This window comes from Arachis hypogaea, chromosome 7 (assembly GCF_003086295.3).
Source record: "Arachis hypogaea cultivar Tifrunner chromosome 7, arahy.Tifrunner.gnm2.J5K5, whole genome shotgun sequence".
NCBI lineage: Eukaryota > Viridiplantae > Streptophyta > Magnoliopsida > Fabales > Fabaceae > Arachis > Arachis hypogaea.
This window is the reverse complement of record NC_092042.1, coordinates 76706381-76717319: the sequence shown is the minus strand read 5'-3', so window position 1 is coordinate 76717319 and position 10939 is coordinate 76706381. Positions and strand designations below refer to the sequence as shown.

The 10939-nt window shown below is 34.7% G+C and overlaps 1 protein-coding gene across 2 annotated transcripts; it reads left to right on the top strand.

Moving 5' to 3' along the window:
• Positions 1-2799: 2799 nt before the first annotated feature.
• On the top strand, positions 2800-8614 carry LOC112703532 (protein VTE6, chloroplastic). Of its 2 annotated transcripts, none has more exons than XM_025755013.3 (5): positions 2800-3365; positions 4620-4873; positions 5327-5450; positions 7053-7157; positions 8033-8614. In XM_025755013.3, exons 1-5 carry the CDS (start codon positions 2919-2921, stop codon positions 8123-8125), a joined length of 1023 nt encoding a protein of 340 aa, XP_025610798.1. In that variant the 5' UTR covers positions 2800-2918; the 3' UTR covers positions 8126-8614. The 2 variants fall into 2 exon arrangements, 1 of the variants encoding a protein (XP_025610798.1); XR_011864163.1 differs by having other exon boundaries at positions 2805-3365; positions 5327-5445.
• The last annotated feature ends 2325 nt before the right edge of the window (positions 8615-10939 follow it).

Below are 10939 nucleotides of genomic sequence, written 5' to 3'. Positions count from 1 at the left end.
TGAGAAGCAAGGGGCGTGTTCGGCAACAACTTGGCAGCCTGACCTTATCCTCTTTGAGGAAGCATAACTTGAGCTAGAAAAATCCAATTGAGATGATTCCAAGTGCATTAGAAAGAAGACACTCTGAGCTTTCCAATGATGTATGATAGTCCATATTGAAGCAGAGGATTGACACTCAAGTTCTGGGCAACATTAAGCATGAAAGTAGAGTCAAGAAGAAAAAAAAACAAGTTGTTAATAACAACTTGGGCTAGCAACGTCCAAGTCTCAAAGCTCACTCCCAGGAAAACACAATGCACGTTGTCAACGTGCATTAAGGCTAGCGTTATTGGCAAAAACGCCAAGCCATTGGGCCAGAAGCATCATGAATGAACTCCTCCTTCCATGTCTAGCAACACTTCTTCCACTAAGCCAAGAATTCAACAAAGAGGAAGCCCACATTGCTAGCCCAATTGAAGATCTTTGAAGGAGTTTTAGAACTAATATAAATAGAGAAGGAGTTTGTACTTTGTGGGGACTTTTTTTTTGGACACTTAGATTTCTAGACTTTTAACACTTACTAGCACTTTTACTTGGGGGACTCTCTAGCATTTTCCGAGATGATACCCGGAGAGCTATTTTGGGTTCTTCTTGGAATTTTTCCTCTTCATTTTTGAGTTTTTAAGCATTTTCTTCTTCTTCTTCTTGATCCTTCTTGACACTTAGTTGAATTTTCATTTTATGGCAATTGTTGTTGAAATTGGGGCTATGATTCACTAAACCCCACTTTCATTAGGGGGAAGAGCTCTGCTTGTTTGAATGCATTGATAATCATCTTCTCCTTCTCAATTCAAGTGGTTAATCCAAGAGAAAATTCTTGTTCTTCAAAGATTCAACCACCATCGAGAGAGGGGTTAATCTATATGAATTATGTGGTGAATTTGAGAAATGAACCACATAATTCAGTTTAGAGTTCATCCTTTCATAATCTCCTTAATTAATACACTTTGGTTGGTATGTGAGATGTAACCTCCCTAAGTTGAGATTCTGGAAATTGTGTGGCTTGGATTAGAAATTGAGCTTCATCTCTTCTCATGAACAATTAGATCATGAGAGTGGCAATTGGTTATGTTGAGAGAAATTGGATCACCAAGAGATTGGGATTTAATTACCCACTTGTCATGGATCTATACCCATGATTGAGAAGGAATTGATCAACATCAATTCATGAGAATTTGCATTTCTGATCCCTAATGATTCTCTCTATCATTAATTCTCATTTCTTTTGCTCTTAGTGTTTTAATACCCACTGCCCAATTCCCTTTTACACTCTTGCAATTTATTATTCTTGTCATTTACATTCTGTTTCTCTATTTCTTGCTATTTACTCTTTTGCTCTTTAGAATTCAGCACTTTACTTTCTTGCAATTTACTTTTGATGTCATTTAAGTTTCTTGCAATTTAAGTTTCCATTATTTACTTTCGGTCATTTTAATTGCTTTCCTTACTTTAGCTCTTAAATTTTCTTGTCATTTAATTCCTTGCAATTTCCTTTAAGCATTCAAAACTCATGAAATCAAACCCATGTTTGTTTGACTAAATCTATCATTTAACTAAAGTTGCTTAATCTACCAATCTCCGTAGGATCGACTTCACTCTTAGTGAGTCTTATTACTTGATACGATCCGGTATACTTGCCGGTAAATACATGAATTTCTTAATTTTTACGTATCAAGCCTACCAAGTGTGGGTGTTATTCCGGTGATACCAAGTTCTGCCTAAGACGATGCCGGTATTCGAAGCCATCAAGCTCTTCGATACTCCATCGAACTAAATCTGCCGCCACTTAACCGTTTGTGATTCTTACTTCAAAATTAAATTGCTATTGTCATTTGTTGTTGTTGTTTAGATGAGAGAGTAGCTGATATTGTGATAGATGAAAAGTTATGATTGGTGTTAGAGCTAAGGGTAGTGGGTGGTATGGTAGTGGTGGTGTTAGAGATGATAGAGAGAGAGAGAGAGAGAGAGAGAGAGAGAGAGAGAGAGAGAGAGAGAGATGTGCGTTGATGAGGGGGACAGGGGGACAGGGGGTTAGTGGTGAGGGTGGGGAGAGGGATTTTTTGTTTTTGTTTTAAGGGCAAAAATGTCAAAACATTATTATTTTTTATGGAAAGGATGATTTTAAAACGTTTAGTAACGTTGAGAATGATTTTAATAACAAAAAAAGGTTGGGGACGAATTTGATTTTCACCCCAAACCTTAGGGACGAAAAAAGTACTTAACACTTAATATAACATAATATTGGAATTAATTTTAAACATATATACCTTTTTTAGTTCTTTTAGGGTGCACATGGCCCGGGATAAGCTGGGTTTACTTTGACCCAGACCCGACCCTAAATAATGATCGAATCTATTTTTGAAACCTTTACCCGATCCTAAATCCGGTGAAATCATACCAAATTAGACCCTAAGATATTCGATTTCGGACCGGGTCTTTGGGTCGGGTTATGTACACCCCTAGTTAGAGACAACTTGGTCGGGTGCATACTTGATAAGTAGTGTTGATACACAAATCAAATTATCCGATTTCTTTCCTCCACAAAATGAACTATCTGATTTGTGTTCTGGCTGCTCCACAACACTGTTAAACACGCAACACTCCAATAATGCTTTATTACACTAACTCAAACTCCATTTCAAAATTAAAAAGGATAATTGTGCAAGTGAAATAAGTAATAAAATACAAAAATATAAATAATTTAAAAGTACATATAACATGTAAATACAAAATTTTATTTATTTATTAAGAAAAAAACTTGCCATGTTTTAGAATTCTATTAGGCCTTTAAAAGTTGAGTCCAGGCTGCTGCTTCCTTAGCATTGACGGATTCTCTCTTACTCTCTAAAGCAACAAAGAAACACACAAAAGAACCCAAAATGAGCAATTCAGCTCTTCACAGCATCACAACGTTCCCCTCATTCTTCTCAAGCCCCGCACCCTCTCTTTTCTCTCCAAACCCCACACTCCATTTCCCTCTCCACTCTCAATTTCACCATCTTCATCTTCATCCTCATTCCTATTGCCACGTCATCACACTTTCCAACAAGAGGAGGAATACGGCCATGTCGCAGCTCACGCCTCCACGCGTCACCGCCAGCAGTGTCCAGGACGCGCTGGGAGGTGCCGTTTCCCTGATCCAATCGTCCCCCGCCACGTGGCGCTCTGCACTCCTCAGCAACGTTCTCATCTTCGTCCTCGGTTTTCCGATCCTCGTCGCCGGACTCTCCCTCTCTGGAATCGCTGCCGCATTCTTACTTGGCACGCTGACGTGGCGGGCGTTTGGCCCTTCTGGCTTCCTACTCGTTGCCACATACTTCGTAATTGTGAGCTCCAGTCTCTTGTTCCCACTCTTTGTATTTTAGTGTTGAATTTGGAAATTTTTATCTTTTTTCTGGAGTTGAAATGTGTTTAAGTTCATTGTTGGGTTTTGAGGGACTAGAAATTCAAGAAATATACTTGTATGCTCCTAGAGTATATTTAATTTAAGAATTTAATTTTGATGCACTCTACTGGTTTACAAGTATATCCAATTACGAACTTATAACTACCACATTGATTGCATGAATAGGCATCTGTGATTGAATGAATGTGTAGAATATTTTATAATGTCATTACATCAAAATTAAACTCCTAATTTGTTGCATGTTCCTAGAGCTTGCATTTAAATGTGTTTCAGGAGCATGCATAGACCTATGCCTGGCAGTTTTGTTTTTTCATTGAATTTTTGTGAAAATTGGGAGTTCGTCTTTTGTTACTTCACGTGTTCTTTGAATTTCTAAGTATAATTTATTTTTGGTGCATACTATTTAGTGCGTCTACATTGATACCGGACGGAGTCATTTGTAGATAGTGAAATTTTCATATTGATGACTAGAGTTTTGAGATAAGTGATAATGCTGTCACCTGATTCCGTTGGGCGTAGAATGCTCAGTTATTTGCACATGAAGTCTCAGGTGATTGATAGCGATATCATTTACCACTGTAGTAGTCTTTTTACTGCAATCAACATGATGGATTTTCCACTATTTACTTATGACTCCCTATGGACACACTGGTGAGTATGCAAAAATATAATTTCTGATTGGAAAGTGATTTTGGAGAGCCACATTTATCTGTTTGTGGAGTTTAAGACTTGTGTGGAATTCTTGAATCGGATTTGCGGAATTTCATTCTTGTTTTCTGTGTTGGCGTTGTGTGTTCTTCTATGAACATTTTTCTTTTCCTGCTTCGTCATTGTAAGTAGGAACTTCTTGTTTGAAGTGATTAATTTTGAGAAGAAAAATTTAATTTTCACGAAGTTGTGGTTGAAACTTTGTGCTTTTGAAAGTGATATTTTAATAGCAAGATTGTTCAACTTCTAAAATTGGTGTGGCTGTTTTCCTAATTTTTTATTTCTGACTTTCTGGGGTTGGAGATTTATCAACATGGAAACTTGAAAACTGAAAACTTTTGAGAGTGAAATTGGTTATTCATGAAGTTTTAAGCAACTTGGAATAAGGGATGAGAATTTTCTGTGTTTTTGATTCTGGGGGTCAGGATTTGTGCTTTTTGGAGTTGATTTGTTTGGGATTTATTAGGGTACAGCTGCAACGAAGGTCAAAATGGCACAGAAAGTGGCTCAGGGGGTTGCTGAGAAAAGAAGGGGAAGAAGGGGTCCGGGCAGTGTTATTGGATCCAGTGCTGCTGGTTGTGTTTTTGCTTTCCTCACCGTTTTTCAAGTCGGGGGAGAAGCATTTTATCAGCTTTGGAAACTTGGGTTTGTTGCCAGTTTCTGTACCAAGTTGAGTGACACCGTCTCAAGTGAGATAGGAAAGGCATATGGAAAAACGACGTGAGTAGTGAATTGTGGTGTAGACCTGGCTGTATTTTGTTATCAGTACTGATTGCCCATGAGGAATTGACATTTTTTTCCCCTATTAATTTTTTGCTACTTTGGAGACATTCTTCCATCAATATAAGTTGCACACTCCATGCAATGCAACTGATGGTACGCCCTAGAGGGATAGTGCATGGATTAAGTGAGAATTGCACAATATATATTGCTTTATTAACACCGTGCATGACTAAACCTGAATTATTGTTTCATACATTTGACTGTTGTACTTTTTTCTTGATAGCCAATGCTATTAATGGTGTGAATTTTATTATTGCATTTACTGATTAATTGTACATTATGCTTTCCCAGCTCCCTGCTAATCTAAGAACCATGTTCTTCCCAAAAAATTATTTCTTTGGTAGTTTTTGCAATATTCAGGTACTAAAATTCCTCCTGGATAATGGCCAGGTACCTAGTCACAACATTCAAGATAGTTCCAAGGGGAACAGAAGGGGCGGTTAGCATTGAAGGAACCTTGGCTGGAATTTTTGCTTCTGTACTTCTTGCCCTTGTTGGTTTTCTCATGGGTGAGGTACTTATCTAATTTCTGACTCCGCATACTTTGAGACATGGGCATAAGTGGGAAAAATGGGTGGGCATGTTTAGGAAATTGGTTAACATGTCTTGTGTTTTACTGTGAGATTCATTAATGTTAGTATTTAGATATAATGGTACTACATTGAATTGTTGCTATTGGGATTAGACAGTATGCTTCAAAGCTTGTGATTACAGTCATTCAGTTTCAGGCATCATTGTTGCTCCGTCACCATCTGCTACCCTACTCTTACTAAAAGAGGAATAAAACATTAAGATTTTCTCTAGTAATAAATAGCTAGGTTAATTTAATGATTTCTGCTGGATTATTCTAATAGCAGGAAAGTAGGTAGTGTGTGTTACTATGTTTACTTTAGAATATCTCATTTTTTGAGGTTGAACGAGCTTATAGTGAAAGTCTTTTTGGGAGACCTTTTCATATTAAGACTGCAATCTAGAGATAAATTATTGGTTTATTCCCTTGAAAGGATCAAATGAGTTTGCTAGTGATACTAAATGACAAATTGGATAGGGATGATTAATTTCAGTTACAAATGCAGTTGGTGATAGTGACACATTATTGGGAAGTTTTCTTGAGCTTTGCTAGTGTCTTTATGTTTTGTAACTATCTCGAAACAGATAATCCACAGACACACTGATAGAGACAGAAAATAGTTGTGTATTTGTTCTTGTCCCTCCGCTGTCTCCAAATTATGGTTGGATAGAAAATTGGTCGAATATTGTCCCAGGACAAAGACATTTAGCCTATTTCTGCATCTATCTCATTTTCTAAATCAATTTCTCTCCCTGTATCCCTGTATTTTTAACTTATGAACAATCAACGTGATAGTATAGTAGCCACCTACGAATGTTTAGGGTAATTGCTAGTATGATGTGCTTTAGGATAGATAGTAGCCACCTCTTTGCAGGGATCTTTGGCTGGTGAAATCTGCCACATGATTTTCTTGGTGTTTGAGCAGTTGTTTTGGGGGTTTGAGTGTAAACTAACTATCAAAATCCATGTTAAGGACTGTAGTTGTTTTGGGGGTTTGTATACTATACGAGTGGAAAGAAAAGAAATATGGTCCAGTAGTAGATTCGCTTTCCTTTATTTGTTTGTGATGAATAGGAAACGAGTTATTCCAAACACAACTATGACAATGGCTTCATTAGATGTGAAATGTGGAGTCATTGTATGAGCATATGTTAAGTATCTAAGAAAAGTGGAAAATCACAACTTAAAAACTAGCTGTTAAGAGGAAAGAACCACTCTCCTTAAATTACAACATTGAGCATCCTATACTACTCGATGTGGGACTTTGGGTACCCCATAATATCCAAGTCCCTAACAGCATAGAATTCTAATGTTTTATAAACGTTATACAACTAAATATTGTGGGTCACACAAGTTGAGGGAACTTGCTTGAGTACGTTTTCCGCTCCATAAGTAGTTTAAGAATGACAGGTCAATGAAAAAGTATACCTAAATATTGAAGTTATTTTTTCATGTTCTGTAGCTTAAGAAAAAGTTCAAGAACATATGATGCTCTAATGTGGGTTTTTTCTTTTTTTAACCTTCTCTCTTTTTTTGTATAATCAGGTTAGTTCACGTGCAGCTATTATATGCGTGATAGCGTCCCAAATTGCTAATATTGGGGAGAGCATAATTGGTGCTGTATATCAAGAGAAGGAAGGATTTCAATGGGTAGTTAACAAAGCCTTTGATTTTTTATGATCAAATTATGTCATAAATTTACCTGATCTTTCTTACTGATGATGTGTACTTATGTTTGATAAATTCAAGTTCGGACTGTTCTGTCTAATTTTAAAAATCAACTACTTAAATCCCAAATTGCATCTGAATGAATCCCGCTAGGGAGCCAATGGAATATTTGTACAATGTGTACAATGGACTATTTATTTGGCCTAATATGAGTTAAAAAATGAACATCCAAGATAAAATACTATTAATTTCTCAAACACAATACACTCATACTATTCAAAATAACCATCCGGGTATCAGGGATAATAAACATCTGATATCCTACTGAACCGAACATTCCTATACCTCCATTGTACACATTGTATAGATATTCCATTGGCTCCCTATACTTCCTCCATCTGAAATCATCTGTTAGCCATTATTTTTAACAATATGCAATATACGTGGCAAAGTCAAGATCTTATGGTTGGCCTTTGATCGAGCATAACGACAAAAGTTTGGATCAGTTATTATAATGCAAATCATACTCTTGGATGTAATTTTTCTGCACCTAGTTTTGATACACTAATAATTTAAGAAGTTTTACAATCATCCAATCATTTCCTTTCTTTTGGATGAGTAATTAGTAAATGTAAAAAGTAGTTACTTTTTCTGATAGTACATACTTGGATGTCTGAATAAGGCATTCGACATTGCAGTTTATGCAAATTAAATTCTATTTCCTTTTTGCTACATGTTGAAAATGAAAAGAATTCGAAAGCATTTTCATCAATGGTGTGAGCATCTGCATCAGCAGCTTATCATGCAGCAATGTACTTTCAGACTAGTTATTGATGATTCACTTCGTCTTTCTGCAGCTTAACAATGATGCAGTCAATATCATCAACATATCAATGGGCAGCATCATAGCAGTATTAATGCAGCAAGCACTACAGAGTTTGCATCCTTAAATTTGTTGCAACATTTTCTTAGGAGCTCAATCACCATCATAATCTTGATATCATATCGCTAAGTCGTTACCAAGAACACTGGCTTTGAGTATTGGAAGAGTAGGTAAATTTTAGATATTTATACAACTGGAATCAACTGTCAGGCTCAAGCATGTTGGGTCTCACGAAGATTCGTGGTCAAAGCAATCAAACAAAAAGTCAATGACCCCATATCAACGGTTCAAGTGTCTTGGATCAGAATCAGTGATCTGTACAACATACAGATGTAACCAAACAACTTCTATTTGATGATAACTTTGAAACTCCTTGGATTGTTTATCTGCTAGTTATGGCAGTTGTGAGGGTAATTAAGATGGTTCATTTCATTGTTCCTTGCCTTGATAAGTTGAGCTACTTTTTAAAGAAAATTGTTATTTACCAAAATTGGTGTCTTAGTTAAAGCTTTATATATTCAATCACAACTATTAATTAAATTATGGTTTTACACCATTCTACTCTTAGATTCAATTGGTGGTTTAAATAGACACTAAATTCGGTGTACAAATAGTGTTGCCCTTTTCTTAGATTTATGCTCTTTAGATGAAGCCTTGAAAGAATAGTTGAAGTTTCTGTGCATGCCACACTTTAATTCTGGATATGCCTGACATTATTGCAATTTTCTGTGAGAGATTAGATTCCTTTCAATGCCAAGTTGCTAACTGAACAGAATTTGGATAGCCCCAACGATCAGTGGTCATTTGAGAGGACCTGTATAAAAATTGGGTAAAGTACTATTTTGGTCAAAACGTTTGGGTTGAATTTTAATTTGGTCTCAAAAAACTTCTATGAAGATTAATCATCTTTTCATCAACAATAACTTTTTCTTGTTGCCACGCATAGCACAAGCCAGTGCCAAATTTCTAATTTAATCCCATGCAACTATGCTGAGAATAAAAAAAAAGTAATAATAAAGGCTAAGTACTATTTTGGTCCCAATATTCAAGTCAAATCTTAATTTAGTCCTTAATATTTTACACGTTTTATTTTTGTCTTAAAAGATTTTAAACAGATTCAACGTTATCCTACCATTAAATTTGACACTAATAATTAACGGAACGAGTAATGTAGACGTTAATAATGTTGCTAGTTAAGTCATGTCTTCTTCCATGTGTTAGAAAACTATAGCCAATATCTTCTTGTAATACTTCTTAATTTTCTTTTTGTAAAAAATTCTAAATTCTAATTTTGGGTTGAATTTTAATTTGGTCTCAAACGTTTCAACCGTCTTATTTCAATCTTAAAAATTTTCAAATGTCTTATTTCAAATCAATAGTATTCGATTTCAGTATGTAAGTAAAATTAATCCACCAATGATTAATAATATAAAAAAATTTTCTTTGAATTTGAAACATTGATGATTGATTATTAGAATTTAGAATTTTTTACAAAAAGAAAATTAAGAAGTATTACAAGAAGATATTGGCTATAGTTTTTTAACACATGGAAGAAGACATGACTTAACTAGCAACATTATTAACGTCTACATTACTCGTTTCGTTAATTATTAGTGTCAAATTTAATGGTAGGATAATATTGAATCTGTTTAAAATCTTTTAAGACAAAAATAAAACGTGTAAAATATTAAGGACTAAATTAAGATTTGATTCGAATATTGGGACCAAAATAGTACTTAACCTTTATTATTACTTTTTTTTTATTCTCAGCATAGTTGCATGGGATTAAATTAGAAATTTGGCACTGGCTTGTGCTATGCGTGGCAACAAGAAAAAGTTATTGTTGATGAAAAGATGATTAATCTTCATAGAAGTTCACGGCATTAATAAACTGATACGTTTTTATTGAAAAATTATCAATGTTTGAATAGCTCTATAATGTTATTTCATTGCAAAATTGTTTCCCAAGGCAAGTTTTTTGAGATGTTGCTATAAGTCTATAATAATTCAAAGGTGGTTGAAAACATGTACGAACTAATAGGGAAAAAGATGTACGAACTATCAATATAAAGTCTATTTTTCTTTTTTCTCTTTTTTCAATGATATTCATAAAGATGACGGGTCATACTTATATTTGACTAATCTTTTGGTAGTGAATAAATAACTAGATATATATGATTATATTCCCTGTATCATTCCAATGTTATCGGATGTCCCTAAGGGCCAAATCTAGAAATATATTCTATTTCTTTCATTTGACGGTGGAGATATATTCTCCTCGGATAGAAAGAGAGTCGCAAACAACTAAATTAGTAGTCTTTCTGTAACAATGTGCCTTCGCATAGAATCTTTCAAATGTTCATGTTTTCGCCAAGATTTGAGTGATATTCAATTCAACTCGGTTTTTAAAAAAGTTTTAGTCAATAATTTTAATTTTTAACAAATCTTAATTATTAAATTAACTTATAAAACTTTGTTTTCTTAAAAGTTAGTTTTCATATCAAATTGTTAGTTTATATAAAGGAATTAATATAAGAATTTTAATTATTTTAAAAATAGTTTTAACAAATTGATTTGTCTAACAAAATAAAAGGCTAAAAATTAGTTTAGTGATTAAAATTTGGAGATAATATTTAATTTGGTCTCTGAGTTTGTATGCGAATCTTAATTTATTCTTTACAATTTCAATTGTCTTTATTTAGTTTCCAATCTTTGCGAATATAACTCATGTTAGTCCATGAAACAATTTTCAACGTACAGACATTAATGGAATGCTATCGTGGACAGCCAAATACCATGCTAGACTCTGTAAAGTAATGTTATTTTGGTTTTGTCATTCAAATAACCTAACAATAACATCGTAAGTGGTGTTTATTGAAAC